This window comes from Falco cherrug, chromosome 1 (assembly GCF_023634085.1).
Source record: "Falco cherrug isolate bFalChe1 chromosome 1, bFalChe1.pri, whole genome shotgun sequence".
In the NCBI taxonomy this organism is placed as follows: Eukaryota; Metazoa; Chordata; class Aves; order Falconiformes; family Falconidae; genus Falco; species Falco cherrug.
The window spans coordinates 127,031,067-127,052,481 of record NC_073697.1 but is presented as its reverse complement, the minus strand read 5'-3'; the positions used below and the strand labels follow the sequence as shown (position 1 = coordinate 127,052,481).

General features: G+C 64.0%; 1 protein-coding gene across 1 annotated transcript; it reads right to left on the bottom strand.

The window, feature by feature from the left end:
* Positions 1-15,473: 15,473 nt before the first annotated feature.
* On the bottom strand, positions 15,474-20,266 carry CBX4 (chromobox 4). Its single transcript, XM_055700469.1, has 5 exons — positions 19,983-20,266; positions 19,855-19,898; positions 18,988-19,053; positions 18,243-18,309; positions 15,474-17,708 (listed from the first exon to the last, which is right to left on the bottom strand). Exons 1-5 carry the CDS (start codon positions 20,049-20,051, stop codon positions 16,383-16,385), a joined length of 1,572 nt encoding a protein of 523 aa, XP_055556444.1. The 5' UTR covers positions 20,052-20,266; the 3' UTR covers positions 15,474-16,382.
* Positions 20,267-21,415: the final 1,149 nt, after the last annotated feature.

The window sequence follows — 21,415 nt, the reverse complement described above, 5'->3', positions numbered from 1 at the left end:
GGGAAGGGGAGATCTCCGGGGGCGCCCGAGCAGTGGTGTCCTCGCGGAGCTCCTCCTTCGCACTCCCCGCAGCCCAGGAATTCCCGTGCCGAAGAATTTTTTTCGTGTCGACTTGTTTAACATCGAATTCAGGTCCGGGCAGGGCTTCCCCGGCGGCTCCGGACGCGCCGGCGCCTAGTGCTGCCGGGGAAAGGCAGCGTGCCCCGGTAGGCATGGATCGGGCCCGGCGGACCCCGGCAGGGCACCGGGCCCGGCTGCTGCCCCTTCTGCTGGGACCGGCGGGGCTGACCGGGACGCTGAGGGCGAGCTCGGCGCGGCCGGACCCAGCGGGAGCAGGGAGGGGGCAGCCAGAAGGGGAGAGTACAGGCAGGTTATGTTTGGTGGGCAGCTGGGACAGGGAGGACCGGGGAGGTTCCACAGGGCAGGCAGCTCCCTTCGGGACAGCCGCCGAGCATCACTCTGCGCGGATGCGGAGCGGTCCGCACTTCGCCCCCCGCGCAGCGGTGCGGCCCCCCGCCCATCCCGGAGCTTTCCCCTGGCCGAGATGCCCCCATCCAGGTGCCCGGCGCTGTTCTTACTCCTCCGGGGCTCGGGATGGAGCCTTCGCGGTAGCGGTCGGTCCCCTGCGGGACACGCTCCGCGGGGCCTCCGTCCCAGGCTGCGATGGCCGCACCACGCCGAGCACCCCGGCCCGGGCTGGGGCAGTGGGTCCTGGGCAGAACCGCTTCTCTCCGCGCAGCTGGTCGTTATTCCCCGCTTAACGGCGCCTTGGCCAGCCGACGAGGTGACCGCACCGGGAAGACGCAGCCCAGCGCCGCAGCCGGGCCGCGCCGCCGCCCGGTACCGAGCCGAGTATCCGCCGGGCAGCCGGGCCCGGGGTGGCGGTGCTGAAGGACAGCAGCGACCCCGCCGACCGGGGCGACCAAGCCCCGGCTGCCGCCCTCCAGCCCGGCCCCGCCCGGGTTCGCCCCCCGGGGGCGGGCGCGGGGAGCGGCGGGCGCGGCGGCGGGCCCGGCCCGGGCTTGTCCCTAGGGTGCCGCACGCAAACGCGATGCTTCCCGGCGCGGCCCCGCCGGCCCGATTAATTCCAGGTGCCTTCCATAGGTGGCACCGTCCTACTGGAAATGGCGGCCGCGGCCGGCGCTCAGCCCTAGGCGCTCCCACCGCCCCCGGAGGGCACTGCCGCTCTCGGGACCCCCACACACACCGCGGGCTTCAGCAGGGTGAAGCGCCCGCAGGAGGCCCCGTGAGCTGAGCCAGGCCCCGGGGCGGTGCGGGGGCTCTCCCTTGTGCGGTCCCCACGGGGGAAAGCAGCCGCCGTCATCTCCCGAATCACACGCCCGCGAACCGTTGGAGAGCCACCCGCGTCGGCCTTGCGCATGGGAGCCTCCCCACGCGTGTCCCCGCAGCCACCGGTGCACCCTCCCCGGTGGGGCCCGCGGGGACGGCGCACCCCAAGCACACCCCCTGCGCCGGCCAGGCTGAGCGGCGGAAGCCCCACGGGGTCCCCCTGCGGGGAGCGCCAACGGGGGACCCCAAGCGCCGACCGCCGAGCGCCCGCTCCCCGCGTCCCAGGCGTGAGCTGCCCGTCGCTTCCGGCCCCGGGGCCGCCCCCTGCAGCCGCGCAGCTCCGCGGGTCTCAGCGCAACCCCCGTGCGAGGAAAGTGCCGCTCCCGGAGGCGGGGCGCGGGGGGGCAGCGCTTTATCGCACCGCTCCAGGCTGCGAGCACTCTGCACAAAAGACCTTTTGTTTCCGGGGTTTCTGAATTTGCTGATTATTTCTAGGAACATAACTACGAGTTGTTTGCAGAGGAGGGCGAAGGAGCAACCGAGCGAGCGCTGCGTCGGGCCAGCAAACCTGAACATTTCGGGGTGTTTCCCCCACCGCTCCCAACCTCCCGTTTAACTGGCGCTACTCCGTCCCACCCGCGCTGCTGCCCACGTCGGTGCCGCGCTGCTCGGCCCGCAAGGACGGCAGAAGGACGAATCTGCTCCCTCGCGGCTCCGGCTGCAGCGGCCACGGAAGCGCCGCGAGTGGGCTGGCACCGTCCGACGGCCCCGCCGTGGCGGAACGGACCGCGGTGCCCGACCGCGCGGGTTCCGCCGGGGGAGAGCTCAGCCAAGGTGTGACAGATGACATGGGGTACGATGCAACTGCTCGGCCTTGCCCCTGCCCCTGTCCTCGACGCTGCCCTGCTCTGTCCCTGCCCGTCCCTGGCTGCCCGCGCTCGGCTCCGCCGCTCCGCTTTTAACAAAAGCAATTAGAGGTGAAGCGCGGTCCATTTGCATTCCACCTAATGACCGCCGGCGGCTTCCCCCGGGCGGGGGGCAGCATCTGCGGCGGCACCCGGCCCGCTGCGGAGGGCAGCGCCGGCCCTGGTCCCCGTCCGCCCCGTCCCGCCGCCACGGTCCCGCCCACACCGCACAAGGTAGATGCTGTATTTAGGTTCATGCCCTTATATGGCGATGAGCGCGGCGCCCCGCGGACGGCGCGCACCATATAAGGAAGCGGTGCCAGAGCCCGGGGTGAGCTGGTGAGCGCTCATTGGCCCGTCGGTATCGCAGCAACCAGCTCTCACGAGTGGAACGGCCCCGCGGGGGGTGGCGAGGGGGCCGCGGGGCCGAGACCCCCCGGGGGCGAGGGGACGGAGCTGACCCCCCCACTCCCACGAGTGACCCCCGCTACACCGGAACTCCGTGCCCCGCCCGGCTCCCCGGTGCTGCCTCACTGCCCCGCCCCGCCCCGGGGCTCCGGGCCGAGCCGGCGGCCGCACACTGCCGGAGGAGGGGGCGCAGCGCCGTCTTCCGTGGGCACCGACGGCAGGAGGGAGCCCACCGTGTTCCCGAAGTGCGGCGGGACCGCCGGTCCCTGCCGTGTCGCCGTAACGCGGGTCACAGAGAAGACCATGTCCGTCCCACCCGCGGCGGCGGAGCGCTCGGCGGGGATGAGGCGGCGGCGGGGCAGAGGGGTCCCAGCGGGGCCGCGGGCCAGCACAGACGGCCGGACGGCGTGGTCCCCGCACAACCCCGTTCCGCGCCGCCGAGCGACGACACGGGGCCATGTGCGGGGCAGGGGAAGCGGGGAGCCGTGGCGCTGCGCGGACACGGGTGACCCGCATACGGGGCACACAGACCGGGGGGCTTCGCTGTGCCTTGCCGCAGCCCGGCGGTGGGCAGCCCTGTGGGGCCGGGCCCCCGCGGAGGTGGACGGGCGGGGCTGAGCCTGGGGGGGACTTTCCCGGTAGGCACCGGCGACCCTCGCACCGTGCGTGGCAGGAACGGCGCTTTCAACGCACGCGGGCTGCGCGCACCCCCGGCGCGGCAAAGCGCTTTCCCACGTCCAGGCGTCCCGGTGCGGGCCGGTCGCGACAGCCCGCCCCGACCCCCCCGCGGCCGCCCTCCCGCGGGGGAAGGACCACCCCGGCCCGGCTTCCCACACGCGTGGTTTTGGGACGACCCGTCGCCCCGCGCGAAAGCCACCGGTGGGGCGCGACCCCCCGGCTGCGCAAGGGAGAGGCAGCGCAGGCGCCCGCCGCGCACCCACGCGTGTCCGCTCGGGCCCCGCGGGCGGGCGCCGGGAGGCCGCCGCCGTGGCGGGCGTGGAGCGGTGAGACGGCGTGGGACCGCGGGTCCGAGTTTTCGTTGCAGCTTCGCTGCGAATCCGGTGCCGTGGCCGAGCCGCGTCCGCGCAACGCCGCGTCCACCCGCCCGCGCTCCCGCCCGGCTTTTATTTTATTTATTTTTATCGTTTCTTTCGGGGTATTTATTTAAGTTTTATTTTAAACTGGGCGCTTCGGGAGTGGCGGCGGGGCACCTCCGGCGAAGCGGGCTCCGGGAGGGTGACCGGACCGCCCCCCCGCTGCGCCGCCCCCGGGCTCGGAGCCGCCCCTGCCCTCCTCCTCGGCGGGCACCGGGCGGGGGCTGCCGGCACGTGCCGTCCCGGCGCCGCGGGGAGTCAGGCGCGATCGGGGCGGGCAGCCCCTCGCCCCCCCACCGTGCCGCAGGTGAGGCCTCACCGGGGAGGCTCCGCTCCAGCCGCCGGGCCCCGCCGTACCGCGGAGCCTCTGGCCGCGCCCCGGGCCGCCTGCCCCGGGGCTCGCCGGGGGGGGGGGCGCGGCCGGCGGGGAGGGCTGCGCTGCTTCCTTGCCGTCGCCGTCGTTCTTTCTCCCCCCGCCACCCCCCCCACCCCCCACCCCCCCCATGGCAGGATTCAGCGGGCTCCGCCGAGCAGCCATTTTCTGCAGCTGCGTCTCCACCGGAGCTCTGCCGGGCGGCGGGGCCGGGCGGCGGCATAGCCCGGGGGGGGCCCCCGCCCTACTGCCTGCCGCCGACACGGACGCCCTGAGCCCGGCTGGACGGTTCCGGGGCCGGGCGGGCTGCGCTGCAGGGCTTGCAGTGACAATCCCACCCTTTCCCCGCCATTTTGTTACCGTGCTGGCGTTTTCCCAAAGCAGAGACAGAGCGAGAGCCTTGGGAACGGGCCCCCGTTGTGTCGGGGCGGGCGGCCCCCCCAGCCCGGGGCCCCGGTTCCCCTCCGCCCCTGCGGCGCCGCACCTGGCAGCGGAGCAGGTCCCGGGACGCCCGGCCGCCGGCGGCTCCTTCCCACTGGGATCGCCCCGCTCCCCTTGGCGCCCCGCGCACGCGGCAGCCACGGGTCGTGGCTGGCTGTGTCCACGCGGTACCCAGTCACGCAGGGCTGGCATCAGTCTCCGGGCCGCGGTCCCCAGGCGAGGGAGCCCGGAGCGCGGTCACCAGCCTCCCTTCCCAATGGGCCGGGGACGCGGGGCTGGTCGCCTCCCTTCACCCGCCCCACGGGCATCGCAAGTGCCCCGACGGCCGGGGGGACACCGTGCCGTCGCGCAGGGGCCGCGCCGAGGCCGAGCCGCCCGGTTCAACGCCCTTTAGCTCTGCTCGGTCCCGGTGGGGGCTCCCCGCGGGACCAGCCCAACCGCCCTCGCGGGAAGCCCGTGGGGACGACGCGGGCCAGTGCGTGCCCCACGCGAGACCGGACGGCCCGGCGGGGCACCCACCCCGGCCAACCCGGCGGGGAGGGCGACGCGGGGGGAGGGAGGCGGCCGGGACGAGCCGCGGAGCTGTGCTGGCGACGCGGGGTCGGGTAGGCAGGACGGCGGATGCCCCGACGGGGCGGGCCGGTCCCTCCACCCGCGCGGCGGTTGATGAACGCCGATGACAGACACCAGCCAGGGGACACAGAGGGTGGGTGCGTGTCCCTCGCCCCACGGCAGCATTCCCGGGCCGGGGGCAGGGGGAAGAGCTCGGTTGTGGCACGACGGGGGAGACCCCAGCGCCCCGACGACTGCAGATGCCTCGTACGAGCGGGAGCGGAGCGCGGCGGGGCCGGTCCGTGCTCCGGGTTGGGCCTCCGGAGCCGAGCGGCAGCGGAGGGCGGAGAAGGGAGCGGGGAAGGAGGGGGCTCCTGCAGTGCTGCAATGCAGCGCCGCGCCGAGAGCCCAGCCCGCCGGCCCGGCAGCGCTCCGCCGCCCCACCACTGCTGCAATGCAGGTGTGAGCCCCGCGCCGCGTCGGGCTGAACCGGGCCGGGCCAGGCGTCCCCTGCCGCGCCGGGCCGCCCCGTGCCGCAACCGGCCCGGGCTTCGGCTCTCCCCCCCTTTCTCGTCCCCGTTTCGTTTTCCTCCCGCTCCTGCCGGGACCGCGGGACGTTTCCTCCCCGGCGGGTGTCCCCGGGACCTCCCGCTCACGCAGTGTTTGCCGAGGGGGAGGGGGGCCCTCATCCCACCCGCGGCGCTGGACGCCCGCGGGCCACGCCAGCAGTCGCCCCGGCCCTCCCAGCTCCCCGGCTTCTCGCTGCGGCTCCCCCCGATGCCGGGACGGCTGCGAAGCTCCCCAGTGCCGCAGCGACTCGGGGCGGGTCCCCGGTCGCTGCCCTGCTCCGCTCCAGCTTCTCCTGGGGAAAACTGTCCCTCTCCCCACCCTACCTCCGGGCCGCCTCCCCGGGGCCCCCCACCCTCACCGTCCCCACTCTGCCCTGCCTGCAGTCCCGCTGCAAAGAGCGCTGCGAGTCCTACACGGGACCCCAGGCATACGCAGGGTCCCACCTCCCCTCCACTTCCCCGCGGCTGGCGTTTGACACTTGGACGCACCACGGGGCCACGCAGCACCGCACATGCGTGTGGGGGCACCCGGGAGGGGGGAGCCCCGCGCTGCAGCCGCCTGCCCCGAGCCGCAGCCGCTCGGGGTGCCCCGACCCCCGCTCCGCTCGGGATGCGCCGCGGCCGGCGCCCGGGGAGGGGCTGCGGGGGGCTGTGTGGCCACGGCTGTCAGCGAAACACTCCAGTGCCCCGGGGAGAAGGAATTAATCTTACAAAAGTCACAGCCGATAAGGGTACAAACCCAGCAGGACAAGGAGGATCACAGGGGTGCATAAAATAACCGGGGCCGTCGGGCACGTTAAAACGGGGGGATCAGTATAAATCCCCCACTGCCCGTCCTTGTCCCGCAGGCTGTGGGTTACACCCCTTGCAATTCTGAATCCTGCCGTAGCAGCCTGGGGCTCAATGGCAGCGCATCTCTCCAAGCGATGCCAAGCAGCCGCGATTTTTGCCCTTCCCACCTGGATTTTTTTTTTTTTTTTTTTTTTCCTGACACCGTGTAGATGGCACCGCATTCCAGCTCCAGCTACTGCTGGTGCGGACTTCAGCCGATGGATCCTGTTGTGTCTTCATTTACTAGATGAAAGCTCGTCTGAGTCTCTCAATGTCTTCCCTGTGTAGTGGTTTTCGGGCTCATCAAAACGTCCTTAACCTTGCCTTCGAGACGCCCAGCAGCCCCACCGCCTCCGGCTTCTGGGGCTCTCCACGCCCTCACGGCATCCCTCTGCCTCTTTTTCCACTCCTCTCCAATATTTCAGTATCTCTTTTAAGCTACCGGAGCCTGTTAACACGGAAAGTGGGCTCACCAGTGCCACACACCGAGGCAGTACCGCCAGCCTGCGCGGCCGCCAGCATCCCCTGCGGACCCGGGGAGCCCGCGGCGCCGGCAGCGCTGGCCCCGGCCCCCCAGTCTCACACGGCCCCGCGACGGGCGCGGCTGCGGCCGGTGCCCGGTGGCACGGCGGGGGCCGAGAGGGCGGCTGTGGGCGATGGCTCTTGCCCCGAAGGTTTGGATTTGAACTTCTCCGGGCAGGCTGATCACCGAAGAGGGATGGATGCGGGTACAGAGCGATCCCTGCCCGCAAACCCCGGCGGTGCCGGCGGGGCAGCGGCTCCCGGCCGGCGCCTCCCAGCCCCCCCAAGGGGGTTCAGCCCCCGGCCCCTCCTGCTCGCGGTCCCTCTCTAGGTGAAGGGTAGCGGGTAGCGCTTTGGGAGCCCACCCCGCACCGGCGGGGAAAGGTCCCCTGCTCCCCCCCCCCCCGGGACGGCTGCATCCCGCAGCCCCGCACCAAACGGCTGCCGGGCTGGTTCTCTGCCACCACCCTCCGGTCATCGCATTCTCTTTTGCAGTTCAGCGCCTCGCAGGACACGCTCCCAGAGCCTCCCACACAGATTCCCCGTCTCTTGGAAAGGTAGCTCGCACCGAGCCGTGCCGGGCTCTCCCCAGCACACCCCCCCGCCGCCCCGGGGGCACGGCTGTTTAGGGCCTCCCCGTGCCACCTCCCGCCTCGGAGCGCCGCTTCGCTGCCTGAGCACAGGCTATGCTGCTGCGGGCAGCAAATTCTCAGTTACGGGGAATGGAGGGTGCACAAGGCAAAGGTAAAATTGCCTTTCCGGGGAAAGAAAAAAAGAGTTAAGCCTCTTAGTCCGAAACCAGAAAAGACAATGCCACGGCCAAGAGTTATTTGTCACATACTCAGGCGAGAGATGGAAGGAATTTCTGTGATAATGCTCTTCTCTACTCAGCCGTTGCTGCTGAACCACAAATTGCTGCTTGCAGCACAAAATATGGAAATGTGATACATTAGATTAGATGTCTTCTTGTTGGGTCTCTCTGCGCTGCGTTTGCTAGGAGTTATTTCTGAGTCCCGAGAGTTAAAGCCTCTTCAAGAAGCAGAGCATCAAACACTGAGAAAGTGGGTCTGCTTCAGGTTGCAGGGGTACAGAAATTAAAACCATCAGGAAAGCAGATACCGTGCAGTGACTGAAGAATTTTTCAAAGCGAAGAGGGACGACCAGGGAGGGCTCTTCCCACCCCTGGTTAAAAATGGCTCAGGGTCAGGTTGAGCCGTTAAACTCAAGATAAGACATCTCATTCCACCAGCCAGCCGGGGAGAGCTGAGGCACCTCTGGTGTCTAAGCGCCACATCGTCTTCTCTGCAGAACCCACGATGAATGTCCCTGTTTTATCTGTTGCCGGTGACTTCATGTGCCAGAAGGACACAGGCGGAGGAAGGATAGTGTCACGGCCGGATCCAATGCGCGCAGTGGGCAGCGGCTGTAAAATACATTCCTGATGTTAAAATGACAGCCTGGCTTGCACCGCACTGCAAAATGGATGGGTACATTCAGGGACAACGTTGCATCCTTCATTTTTCAAGCCATGTGGAATTACTAACATATGTGAAAATAACGTTTACTAGCCTATGTGAAAATTACCATTTAATTTGTGCTTTGAGATGCTCCGGTGCCTCCCCGATACCGAACAAACCTTCCCTCTCCCAAGCTTGTGTTTGGTATTTAAAAGAACCTGACGCTCCGTTTTTTTGTTTTTTTTTTAAGCTAAAATAGAAATTATTTCCTTTCTCAGGTCCTTGTGACTGTGAGCTTTGAGCAGCTCCACCAGCAGTGACTTGTGGAGTGCATCCCCCTCTGCGGCACCAGTCGTGGGAACGGGCGTCCTCCCCTCGGGAAGCAGGAGATGGAGAGACGCCAGCGCCGAGACCCACAAATTCAGTGCCAAGAAGGACAAAAAAAAACAAACCCCAAAACAACCCAACCAAAACCCAAACGCAATCCCCCCCGCCCCATCTTCTGAGATCACGCTGTCCAGGCTTACACAAAGGGCATTTTCCAGCTTTCCTCGCCGCTCCCCCCAGCGCCGGGGCGGGCCGGGGAGCGCTGCCCGCCGCCCGCCGCCCCGGTTCTCCCGGTGCAGTTCTGCCTGCCCCTTTCCCAGCATGCCTGCTGGGGTTAACCCTTGCCGCATGGCAGAGCCCACGCCTGCAGCCGAGCGTGGCCATTTTAGCCCGCAGGCTCGGCCCCCCTCCCCGCGGAGGGCAGCACCGCTCCTCCCTCCCCCCGGGGCCAGCTTCTTGCCCTCCGAGGTGGCTGAGGGCAGATCCTGCCTCGGGGCTGGGTGGTACTGCCCACGCGGTATGACATGGCCCCACGGAGCATCACCCTGGCTGGGCCCTCCAGGAGCCGGGGCTGCCCCGCACACGGCCACCCTGAGCACCGGGCCGCGGGGAAACCCGGAGTCTGAATTTCCACCCTGCCCTCTGCTGCTCTTGGAACAGCTCGTGGGCTGCAGTTTTCCATCTTTAGCTTCAGCCCAGAGGTAACTTTTGAAGTTTGAGTCATCCTGGTTTTCCTATTCTTGTGCTTCACGAATGAGCGCAGCACAGTTCCCACGGGGGCATCAGCGAGGGGGAAAGGGGCAACCCCAGCGACCCAGGGCTCTTCTCTGGACACAGCCCCAGGCGGGGGCAGGTTGTTCCTTCTGGAAGCTCATTTCACAGCTGTTACCCAACACCACCACTCCTCGTGCTGTACATCCCAGGCTCATCCCCACTGCAGAAGACCTGAGTGTCCAGTGGCTTCCCAGGAGACCAGGAGATGTGGCTTTACATTGGCACAACAAGAATTTTTTGCTCAGCCCAGTCTTTATATCCAACATTACATATGCATTTGCTAAAGCTTCCATCAGCTCAGACTCTCCGTTCAGGCTGCCTGCTAATGCATCTTGTGATAATATCTAACCCGTTTTAACTTACTTTCTCTGTCTGTAGGACTTCTTTGCCCTGCCTGCTACAGCACAGCAGCAGTATCTCCTAAAGGTTTAGGTTATTCCCTTTCTCACTTCCAACTAAGCACTTCTGACTGAAGCACGCCTATATCCCAGAAACTGCGTCCACACTTGGGCCATGGCAATGTAGAAACTGTTTGGAAAATGGGAATGCAGCCATACCCCACTTCCCAGTACCTCTCTGGGACAGAGAGCCTGTCACACTAGTGGAGCTCTGCCTTGGCAGCTTTGCTGGGTCAGGATCTGTCATCCCAACTGGTGCCAGTGCCATCCCTTGCATAAGGGTCCTGGTATTTGATGGAGATGCTGGAGGATCTGGCAGCTGATGATTCAGTTTCCTTCTCTCTCCACCCTTAAACCCCATGGGCCCGCTCTCAGCAGGGTCAGCCAGGGATGGCCACGCCGAAGTCATGACTCCTGGGATTCAGGGTGCTTCCTACTAGGCTGCGCTGCATTACACAGTGTGTTTTATATGCCTGCTCGCTCGATAAAAATAAATCTTCATGTTTGCAGTTTGCTTTAAACTACATCAAGGTGTCAGCTGAACTGACGGCTCCCTCTGAGAAACGACTTCAGTAGGTGCCAGCAAATTGCTCCCGGGTGAGCCTGGGATCTTGCCCTGCGATGGGAGGCACTGGCAGGTCCCAGCTCGAGGGCAGGAGACCCTGGCCGCCCTCAGCCCCTGCCAGTGCCTGCCCCGAACTGTCATTGTTACAAAGACCCTCATTTCTCTCGCATTTGCACCCAAAGGTCTGCCACACAGTAATACCCTTCCAGTGTCCATGAGATTCCACACGCCAGCACAGGCCCAGGGATGACTCCGACAAGCAGCTACACCACCAGGGACCCTCCTCCCTTCCAGTCCCTCCCAGCACAGCACCTGGCTGCAGCCACCACGGCCCCTCTCCCACATCATCTGTTCCCCTCCCTGTCACTCCCTGCAGCAATCAGGGGGTCCCTCCCTGGGAGCACAGTGAGGGGGGCCCAGGACCTGAGCCCTCATCTCCTCCATCCAGCACCTTGCTCACACAGTTGGTCTTCCTTGCCACAGTGATGCTGCCCAAGGCTGGGCTATGCTGCAGAGCTGCGTTTCCATCAGACATGGCTGGTGGCAGCCACCTCGTGAACATGTGAACTGCTTCATTTTGTCTTTATTGGGATTCTTGCCAGCTCAGGGTGCAGGCAGGAGCTTTTCTGGGCACAGGGGACCCCTGCAGCTGCTCACCGAGGTTCTGGTAGTGTGTGGAGATGGTTTGGGCTGTGCCTGGCACTATGGAGCCTTTTTCCTCTTCTGGTGCAAACGTAAACAGAGCAGTGTCCTTGCGGTCGTCTCCTCCCAACACAGATCTTGCATGAATCTGGGCTGAATCCAAATGATCTTATCTGTAGAGGAGAGGGAGGATTTCCTAGCGCCAGGCATTTTCTTCAAACTTCAAACCAGAGGCAGCTCTGTGGGATGGGGGAGGTGAGTGGGCTCGGAGATGGGGCAGAACTGGAGGAAGCCCCCTCGCTGGCCCCCTAGCCCAGCTGCCCTGGTTTGGGGGGGTGGGGGGGTGGGCTGCTGCACACTGGTCTCACCCTACTGCAGCTGCTTTCCGAGGTAGAGGGACACCAGCTCCACCAAAAAGCCAGCAGAAAAGCTTTGGTGGCAGGCCTCTGCTGCTGGACCAGTCCCGTTGGATGCAGTTTTAGTTAAAATGGTTTATAGCGGCAAAGGCATGCACGGCCGAGCTGTACAGCTCTCACTGTGCTCCAAGGGATAGGCTGGGAAAAATGCAGCCTGAACAGTGGGCTTCCCCCCCAGCAACGTGACCATGAATGCTTTACCTTGTTGCTGGGTTCTCCAACGGGGGAGAGATGCTGAGGCCACCGCATTCAGCAAAGTGACACAGTCAGCTCCTGACATTGCATAGTGAAATGAGAAAAGAATGGGAAAAATAAAGGAAAGCCATCACGAAATGGATGCAATGACTGCCTGGAGGAGCTGCCCCCCACCCACACATGAGCAAAAGCACTGAGTGCCCCAACTGTGTGGGAAATCCACTGCTTCCCACTGCGTACAGCCACTTACGCCTCCTGCTCTTCTCCAGGGAGGAGCTCCTCCCCCCTTCCCAGTCTGGACCTGGAAGTCTCCCAGTCCCCATGAGGCTGTTTCTTGTTCTGATTAAAACCCATCAGCTCCATGTATTTAACATCCTTCTCCTTAACAGCATCCTCACCCCAGAGATGCAACCTCTTCTACTGAGCCCCAGGGCCCACCCTGCCAACTGCCCCATGGCCATCCCCTGGGGACGGAGTTTCTGTCACCTCCTGTGGAATCACACCACATCTGCTGAAACTACACAGTGCCATGGCAATCGATGGTGATGGAGCTCAGTGAAGGGAGGGCTGGTGGCTGGATTCCACCCAAGCACCAGTGCGGGCACTGGAACCACTGTGTCTGGGGAGGGGAGAACCTGAAAGCAGCTTTACAGCACAAATTTGCTGTCCCTCCTCTCAGCACAACCATGTATATAGATGGATGCATCATACCCTTTCAGAAGAGCTGAAATATGAACACAGATTCTCTTTTTAAATCAGCAAATGTTTGTCTGGAATAAATCCAAACCAAGCAGAGGTTAACGCATTCCTGGGAAATACATTAAATACAGTGCACACCAGTCTTCCTAATGGAGCACGGTGACGCTCCATCTCGTCCTGGATCACTTTGATATCCATTGTAAGTCATAGTGGACTTCACATTAATTTGCTCAGTAACAGGCATTTAGGTTTGATGCACTTAATACGGAAAGAGAGTGGTATGAGTAAGTAATTCATATCCTAAACACTTAATCTTTCCCAGCCAATTGGCACAAAGCAAGGGGAGGGTGTATCTTTTAAACCAGTGACTACTTATCGCACCTTTCACTGCACAGGAAGCTGCTGGAGTTGTGATAAACATGATCAAACTATTAAACTAAGAAATATCTGGCTATGTGGTTTCCGGGAAATGGTGCCTCAAACAAACCACAGCTACTGCCAGCAAAGAATGTTTCAGGTGCTTCCACGGCTCATGGAGCGGCGGTGGGCGCAGAAAGCACACACTCAGAGGAACATTGTTTCCCTAAAAACTGGCAACACAATACAATCAATTTTCAAAAATGTTAACGAGCTAAGCTAACTGTAAACCTGCAACCAGTTATTAATTGCCAAGAGTCTCACCCACCTACAGACTAGAGAAGGAAGCAGCCGAGCCAGCTCACGACAGCAGCAGCGATGCTCAGGCTTTGGCCAGGAGCCTGCAAGCCCACATCTAAATAGACACATCCTACTATTTGTGAGAATCCCTGTTGGTTTCATCTACCTTTGCCTGCCTAAGGAAAAAGTTCTCCTTTTGCAGCCACCCTGCCCCAGAGCAAGCCCATCTGAACAGCCCCACTCCTGGACTGGCTCCTGCCGCTGTCTGTCGAGCGGCACTTCCCCTTTCATAAATTACATTTTGCATTCTGAGCATGCGTCTCCTCTTCCATGCCATTTTTGTTTTCAGATAACCATTAGCTTAATTAATCAAGGGAAATGCATAATTTCTGATTGTCTGCTCTGCCAGCTACGCCTGGGATGGCAGGGAAATGCTTCCCACCAAACCATCCCTGGGCATCCCCCTGGCATGGGCTGGGGTTCACCTGCATAGCCCACAGGTTCCTTCCCTGACATCAGCTCTTCAGCACCCTTCACCACCGCTGCCTCTGCCCGTCACTCACATGGCCCCAACGACATGTAGTGTTGATTAAAATCCTCTTAAGATTCAGCACAGCTCACAGGGAAAATGTTGATTGAGTTCACCTATTTCCGCTTGCTCTCCATGCACGTACAATCAGAGTTTGAGGTCTCCATACAAGCAGGTGAAAATCACAGGCACTACACATATTGCAGAAGTTTCCACTGACTTTGGAGCATCAGCTGAAACAAGAGATAACGGAGCTGTTGGTATTGTCCTTGCCCACACTAACAACTTTAACCAGGTATCTGGGATGGAGCCATCTTTCTGCTGGAAGCTCCCAGAAGCCATTCCTACTACCACATGAGCACACCGAGTAGCAGACCTGAGCTACACCAGACCAAAACCAACATCTGCGACAGTGGTGTCTGCAGTTGGGATTGTTCCACTTGGATACAGGCCTCCACAGCTGCCCCAGCTGAGAAAATAGCATCCACACTTTCAGTGGTTGCGTTTCCTTTGATTTATCCCAACCTGCCTTAGAAAAGTGCTCTGGCTCTGGCACAGGAACATCTGTAGGCAAGGCTTGGGCTGACCCAGCAAACAAGCCCCAGCAGATGAGACCTAGCTGGATGCTGCCCCACCTTTCTGTGGATGCCACATAAATCCTCAGGATTTACAAAGGAACAGTTGCCAAGCTGACTTCTGAAATTTATTTACATAAAATGAAGTCTGGGATAACTAGGTGGCCCAGAAGCGGGCAGCACTAGATGGAGGGGCTTATTTTTGCTTTGGGAATAGCACTGCCACACACCCAGACAGATAGATGCCATGCCACAGCAGCACCCAGGCACAGAGCCCACAGGGTGCTCCCCACCCCCTGGACTCACACACAGCTGGGGCAACTCACCCATGTCTTCAGGTAGCTCCAGTATAACCGCAGGGTCCACCTCACCCAAGCCAATTAATTCTGCTTCTCACAAGCTTGAAGCTCTTGCCCATGCACATTAATGTGCCACCAACAACAGTATTTCAACTAAGATCTTTTCTGGAAGAGAAATCAAAGCAAAAGCCCAACACAAAAAAGGCTGGCAACTGAGCCAGTTTGGCAAGCGTGAGGTTCAGGGGCAGTTACTGTATGAGCACTTGGCTCTGCTTGGGAATGTTACAGAGGATCCCGGGGAAGCGGGGACGGAGCATGGTACCTCAGCCACATGCAGGTGGACTCCACGGACTTGCCGCTAGGCTGCTACTGTTGCGTGAGCCATTTTGTAAAGAATTAGCCCTGCACTGTATTTTCAGTGGACTCTAGCAATTATTAACCTAGTTCAGAGACATCTGCAGGCTTTTTTTGATGAATTTGGACCATCCTCCTTTCTGGAGAAGTTCAACATCTCATTTAACAGCGATCCTGCCCAATGCTGGGGATAACACCACTGGGGGGGCAGCATCAGCGTGAGAGGCAGCCATCGCCCATCCACTGCAGCCACATTCCCAGAAGCCTTCCAGCTTTCTCACCACAGACCTCACGCAGCCTGTTTTGCTCCGGAGAAACCCAGCCCTGCCTTGGCACTGCAGGGAAACACTGAACCACTGGCCCCTACGGCCTTGCCGCCCGCCTGGGTGGCACCAGGAGAAAACAGGGCGCCCTGACACATGGCAGGCAGCAGCACACTCTCACCCAAAGGGAAAAGTCAGAACTTGATGTCATACGCTGCATCTCGGAGCAGATTTTAACCTGCAAGTACCTGCTCTGGGGCACCCCAGCCACAGCCTGCCTGTGCAGGGATGCCTTCTGCGCCGTCCGTAGGCAGTAACAAACGCACTCCAAATCCCGGTAGTTTTTGTAAAGGTTTATAGTCCTTTGCAATGATTGCATGATACATTTCTTCCCCCGTGACACAGCCCTCAGACCAGGAAGCGCCGCTGGCAGCTTGCGCTCCACCTCCCAGCAGCTGGGCTTTGCAATCCGATCTACACTAGCTGCAGAACATCAAATGCACTTTCAACATCTCCATTTAATATTTACATTCAAGCAATTAATAATTGGAAGCTTATAGTTTAGACATTTCTAATAGCAGCAATTTCTATAATAGCTTGTTTAGATAACGATTTTTTTTTTGCACATAGAAACACCACATGTGTACAGTATCAAAAAATATATACCGGGAATGGTCCTGCGGGTTGTAAGGAGGGCAAGGGGACGAGACTAACAAATGCTGAATGGTTAAAAAGGAGAACAGAAAATATTTGTTTGATATAGTTTATAAGGTGATCTAGGGACTCCATAAATCTAGGCTTTATATTTCATTATATAAATACCTACAAATAAATATATTAGCGTGGCCAGAGAGTGACCAGCTTTCAGCTCAAACAATACATTTCAATAACACCACGTACAAACGGGAGCAAGAATCACTTGACAAGTTAGCACTGTTAAAATATAATACTATAACTCTGAGTAACTGGCAGGCCCCATCTTCGGTGTCCCGGTGCCCGCAGGTCCTGGGGCAGCCCACGACCGCAGGGCGGGAGCGGTAGTGAGGACACCCCACGTGGCAGGGACGGCCACCATGCCCAGCCCTGTCCTGGCATCCCCTTGGTGGAGGCGGCGGGCTTGGCTGCTGTGGTGCGGACAGGGGGCACACAGGCTCCAGGGAGGGCACCAGTACCTTAGAGGGAGGCTGTGGGGCCAGTGGCCCTGGGATGGGCAGGCAGCTCCCACGGGGAGCAGCCGCCATCCCACCTCACACCGTCACATACTCCTTGAAGGTCACGGTCAGGCAGTTTGCGGTCACATCTGTGATAATTATATTCCCAAAGAAGGGCTTGAATTCCTGCAGGGACTCGGCCTCCTCCTCCTCCTCCGTGGCCTCCTGGGGCTGTGGAGGTTTCGCGGCCGGTTTCTCAGCTGGTGCCGGCAGCACCTCTGGCTTCACCTGCACCAGGGCCAGCTCACCCTCTGCCCGCGGCTTCACGCAGCGCAAGTCTATGGGCTCGTCCAGGTCCGAATCCAGCAGGATGACCTCCGGCTGGGTGGGGGGCTCCAGCCGCTCTGGGGCCGGGGGGCTGAGGCAGGTGGGGGCACTGATGCTGCGGGAGGTCAGGCGCTTCTTGCCTGGCTCCTGCTCCGTGTGCGGCTCTGACAGGCAGCGCTTGCGCGAGCTGGGGCTGGAGAGGTTCAGTCCCATGGAGGAAGGGCTGTGCTCACAGACGGGACTCAGGGACCAGGGCACGAGGTCTGGCTTGGTGGTGAGCTGCAGGGGCTGCTCTGTTGGAGGGAGGGGCAGCTCCTTGGCCAGTGGAGTCTTTTGGGGACTTTCCTTGAGCTCTGCGGGGGGCTGCCGGCTCTCGCCCTCTGCTTTGCTCAGGGCGTTGCTGCCCACCACCCTCTCCTCCCCTGGCTTCCTCCAAGCCTCCAGCTTCTCCTCCCCACCCTTCTTAGGAGTCCTCTCCTCCGCGGTCCGCTTCCGGGGAGGCTCCCCGGACTTGATCTTCACCGCCTGCATGCCGTTCTCCATGTACTTGCTCATGACAATCACAATGCGCCCGTTCTTGTTTTTGTTCTTGACGATCTTCATCTTGCCCCCGAGGCCGTTGCTGGTCACCCTGTCCCGGGGGGGGGGCCCGGTACCACTGGACAGGTTCTTCTCAGCCCCGTTCTTGCTCTCCGTAGTGAGGTTCTTGACTGGGCTCAGCAGGTTTTTGGCCGGGCCATGAGACCACTTGTCCGGGTGGGTGACCAGGGGGCCCTTGTTACTGTCCAAGCAGGCCTGGCTCTGCGGCTCCTTGCTGCTGGGCTGGTAGTGGGGCTCATACATCTTGGGGTCTGGCTGGTAGTGGTGGTGCTTCTTGCTGTTCAGCTGGTAATAATACTTCCCTTTGCTGTGGGACTGGTGCTTCATGCCACTCTCCTTGCCGTTGGGCTGGTACTGGTGGTGTTTCTTGCTGTTGAGTTCATACTGGTGCTGCTGGCTCTTGCCAGAGGAGCCGAGATCCAGCTTCGGCCTGTTGTCCACAGCGGGGTCCTGCAGCCCCGTGAGGATGTTCGAGCGGCGGGCAAAGGAGGGAAGCTGCAACACAAAGCCAGGGGCCGCAGTCAGCTGGGGCTGGAGAGCAAGGTGTCGGTGCTCCGGCAGGTGCCGAAGGCTCCGGTGAAACCCCCGCCCCTCCAGCAGCTCTTGTTACAGGACGCTGCATTGCGGGGTGCCGTGTCCTCGAGCAGGCAGCCCCAGCCCACTCCAACTTACAGGCTGTGCATTGCTCCAGATTAATGAAGCAATGAAAAGAAGAAAAGCACCCTTCAATCAGCTGTCTGGGAACAGGGGCCAAGCAGGACTGCTGCTGCTGAGCCTGCGAGCAGTGGGCTAATGCCACCCGGCTTTGGGTGCAGCAGGTCTGCCCCGCAGCCCGGAGGGACGGGGGGCTGGGATGGCCTGATGAGCTCGGTGCTGGGGCCTGGGGGTCCCTGGGGCACTGCCAAGCGCCCAGGCTGCGCACAACTCCTCAGCATGATGAAACCTGCTGAAAGCGGCTCCCTGGGGACAGGGCTTTGCTGCAAACAGGCTGCCCGGGCGGTGTGGGGCTCAGCTCCACCACACATTTACCTGCACGACCAGTGGCTTTGGCTTGGGCCCCCGCTTGCGGTATCCCATCAGCTGCTCCTGCCGCTCCCTGCGGGAACACAGTCACGGCAAGGCCTGAGTGGTGGCACACAGACCCCTGGGGTGCCCCCCTCCCTGCACCCCATGCATGCATGGTGGCTCCTGCGGTGCCAACAACCCTACATGGGTGCAGCGAGCTGGTGCGAAGGGGTGGCAGGAGGGGAGCCAGGGTGCAGAGCCGCAGGCTGGGGGTCCCGCAGGAGGCAGCGGGACAGGGGCACAGCTGACATGCTGAGGCAGCAGACACCTGGCAAGGCGAATTCCCCACTCCCGCCTCTCCCTGCTGCAGCGAGGGGCTGAAGTTTACAGTTTGAGCCAAAATACTACAGAAAATAAATGCACAGGAAAAAAAAAAGGGCAGAGGAAAAAAAATAAAAAAAAAAAATAAAAAGCCCGTCCAAGCGCAGCAGCAGCGCCGCCTCCTCCACTCGCAGGCATCAAATCCCCGGGCAGGCAGGAGCGCAAGGCGCGGCGTGGGGGGAGCGCGGCGCGGGGGACCTTGAACCGGAGGCGTCGCCCCGCGGCCCCGCGCCGCCCGCCCCGCCGGGGCCGCGCCCCCGGGCCCCGTCCCGTCCCGCGCCCGTCCCCGCCGCGGCCCCCGGCTCCGTGACGCATCCGCAATTGCCGAAGCGGGCGCGGGGCGCTGGCGCCCGCCGCCCCTCCCGGCCCCCCTCCCGCCACCACTCACCTGTTCTGGAAGGCGATGAGCAGCCGGGGGTCCAGGATGTTCTCCTCCGGCTCCCACGTGTTATATCTTGCGAGAGGGGAGGAGAGCGGCCGTCAGCCGCGGGGCCCCGCCGGGAAGGGGGCCGGGGTCCCGGGCAGGGGAACCCCGCCGCCGGTGGCCGCTGCCGGCCCCGAGCACCGGGCCCGCCTGGGAGCGGGCGTCCGGGACTCGGGTCCCGGGGGAAGGGGATGGGCGGGGAGGGGAGAGGAGGGGGGGGGGGGGGGGGCGGCACGGGGACGGAACTGTTTATTTAGCGCAGTTATTATTCCGGAGGAATTCTAGGCATGTCATGATGAAATTTTCCAAATCCCCTTTCCCGGACCCAGGAAAGCGGCCGCGGCGCGGAGGAGGGGCCCGGCCGCCGAGTCCGGAACAGCGGCGCGGATCCCCCCGCCCCCCCGCCGGCACTGTCATGCAAACCCCAAATACTCCGCAGCCCGCAGCGGCCGCCCTCGCTCCGCGGCCGGTGCCTCCGCCTCGGCGAGCGGCTCTCGGGGGCCGCCCGCCCGCCGCGGGCTGCGGGGCGGCGCGGGTTATTTTTGCGGTTATTCCCCCTTCCCTTCCCCCTCCCCACAGCCGTCCCCCCCCCCCCCCCCCCCCGGTTCTGCAATATGGAGCCCGACTCCCGAGGAGGGAAAGGGGGAAGGAGCCATTTTCTGGTGCACATCAGCCGCCGCCTGCTCGGCTCCCGCCGCCGCCGCCGGGCCCCGCCGCCGCTTCTCGCCGCCCGCCCGCCCGCCGCCCGGGCCGAGGCCCCTTCCCGGGGCGCTGAGCGCGGCGCAGCCCCGCCGCCGGGCCGCCCCGTCCCCATCCCCGCTCGGTACTCACTTGGGCGACCATCCCCTCCATTTCACCAGGTACTCGACTCTGCCCTGCGGAGCGCGGGAGGCAAAGACACGGCGTCAGCTGGACCCGCCGCCCGCCCGGCCGCCCCCCGCCGCCCCCGCCCTCCTCACCTTTCGGATCCGCTTCTTCTCGATGCTCTCCACCGCGAAAACGTGCTCGCCCACCGCCGGCAGCTCCATGCTGCAGCCGGGAGGGGCCGGGCCGGGCGTCCGCGCCCGCCGCTGCAGCCGAGCTGGGCTCCGGCTCCGGCAGCTCCCGCCGCCGACCCGACAGACACTGAGCCGCGGCACCGCAACCCGTGCAAATCCCGGAGCGAGACGTCAGGGAGGCGGTGCCTCCCGGGCCCGGCTGCCCGTCAACGGCGGGGCCGGGGGATTGGCGCAGACCTGCCGGCGAGCGAGGCGGGGAGGGGGCGAGCGAGGCGGGGAGGGGGCGGGCGGGGGCCGGGCAGGAGCGGCGCGGAGGGGGGGTGGGGGGGCGCTGCCCCCCGCCCCACGTGTGACTCAGCACGGCCCCCACGGCAGAGCCCGCGGGGCAGGTGCGCGACACGCGGGGGTCAGGCGTGGGGGTAGGATGCGTGGGGGGTGTGTGTGGGGTGTCCGCGCCGTGCCCCGGGCCGGGAGGCGAACCCACGGGACGGCTCTACGCCGTGGGCTGCCTGGGGGGACAGCGGAACCCCCGGCCCCCCGCACGGCCTGGGCCCGCCGCCTCCTTCCGTGGGGCCCGGCCCGGAGGAGCCCTCGCTCCGCGCCTGGGCCGGCGCTGCGCCGCTCGGTGGGTGCCTGCGGCCGCGGGGAGCCCGGCCCGGGGTCACTGGCGGCGGGGACCCCCCCGTGGCAAGATAGCCGGAGCGGGCCCGGGGCAGGTGGCGGCGAGTTTCCCTCGCCCGGTGCCGGAAGCCGCAAGCGGCGGCGGCGTGCGGGGAGCCCGGGGCGGGAGGCTCCGCGCACTCGCTGCTCCTTGGAGCGGATTTGGGGAGTGGGCTGAGGCCCGCGCGTGTCCGCGCCGACCCTCCGCTCGACAGCGGGGGACCCCCAGCCATGTCTCGCTCTGCTCCGCGAAACGTGGCGGGGCCGGAACGGCAGGCGAGCCCCCCCGGCAGGTGGAGCGGGGCCGGCCGTGCCCGCGGCCGCTCCGAGCCGCGCCAGCAGCCGGGCACCTTCCCGGTGCAGACCCCGGCCGCTCCGCGCGCAGCCCCCACCGTGGGGGCGGGCAGCTCCGGGGCCCCCGCCCGGCACGGGAGGCGCGGCCCCGCGTGGGGCGAGTCCCGGCGGGGCGCTGCCGGAGGGGAGTGGCGTCGCGCGGAGCCCCCAGACACTCCCGGGGGTCTCGGCTGCCGGGGCCGGCCGACCGCGGTCTCCGCAGGTGCCGGGCCGTGGCCCCGGGCCGCCGCCGGGGCAAGGGGACGCGCGGGGAGCCGCGGAGGGCGGTACCGGAGGCCCCGCGCCCGCTGCGCAGCCCCCGCCTGGGTTCAGCCGGCCCACGGACGGGAAGGCCGTTCCCCGCGGAGCCCGGGACTCCCGTGGCCGCGGCCGCCGGCAAC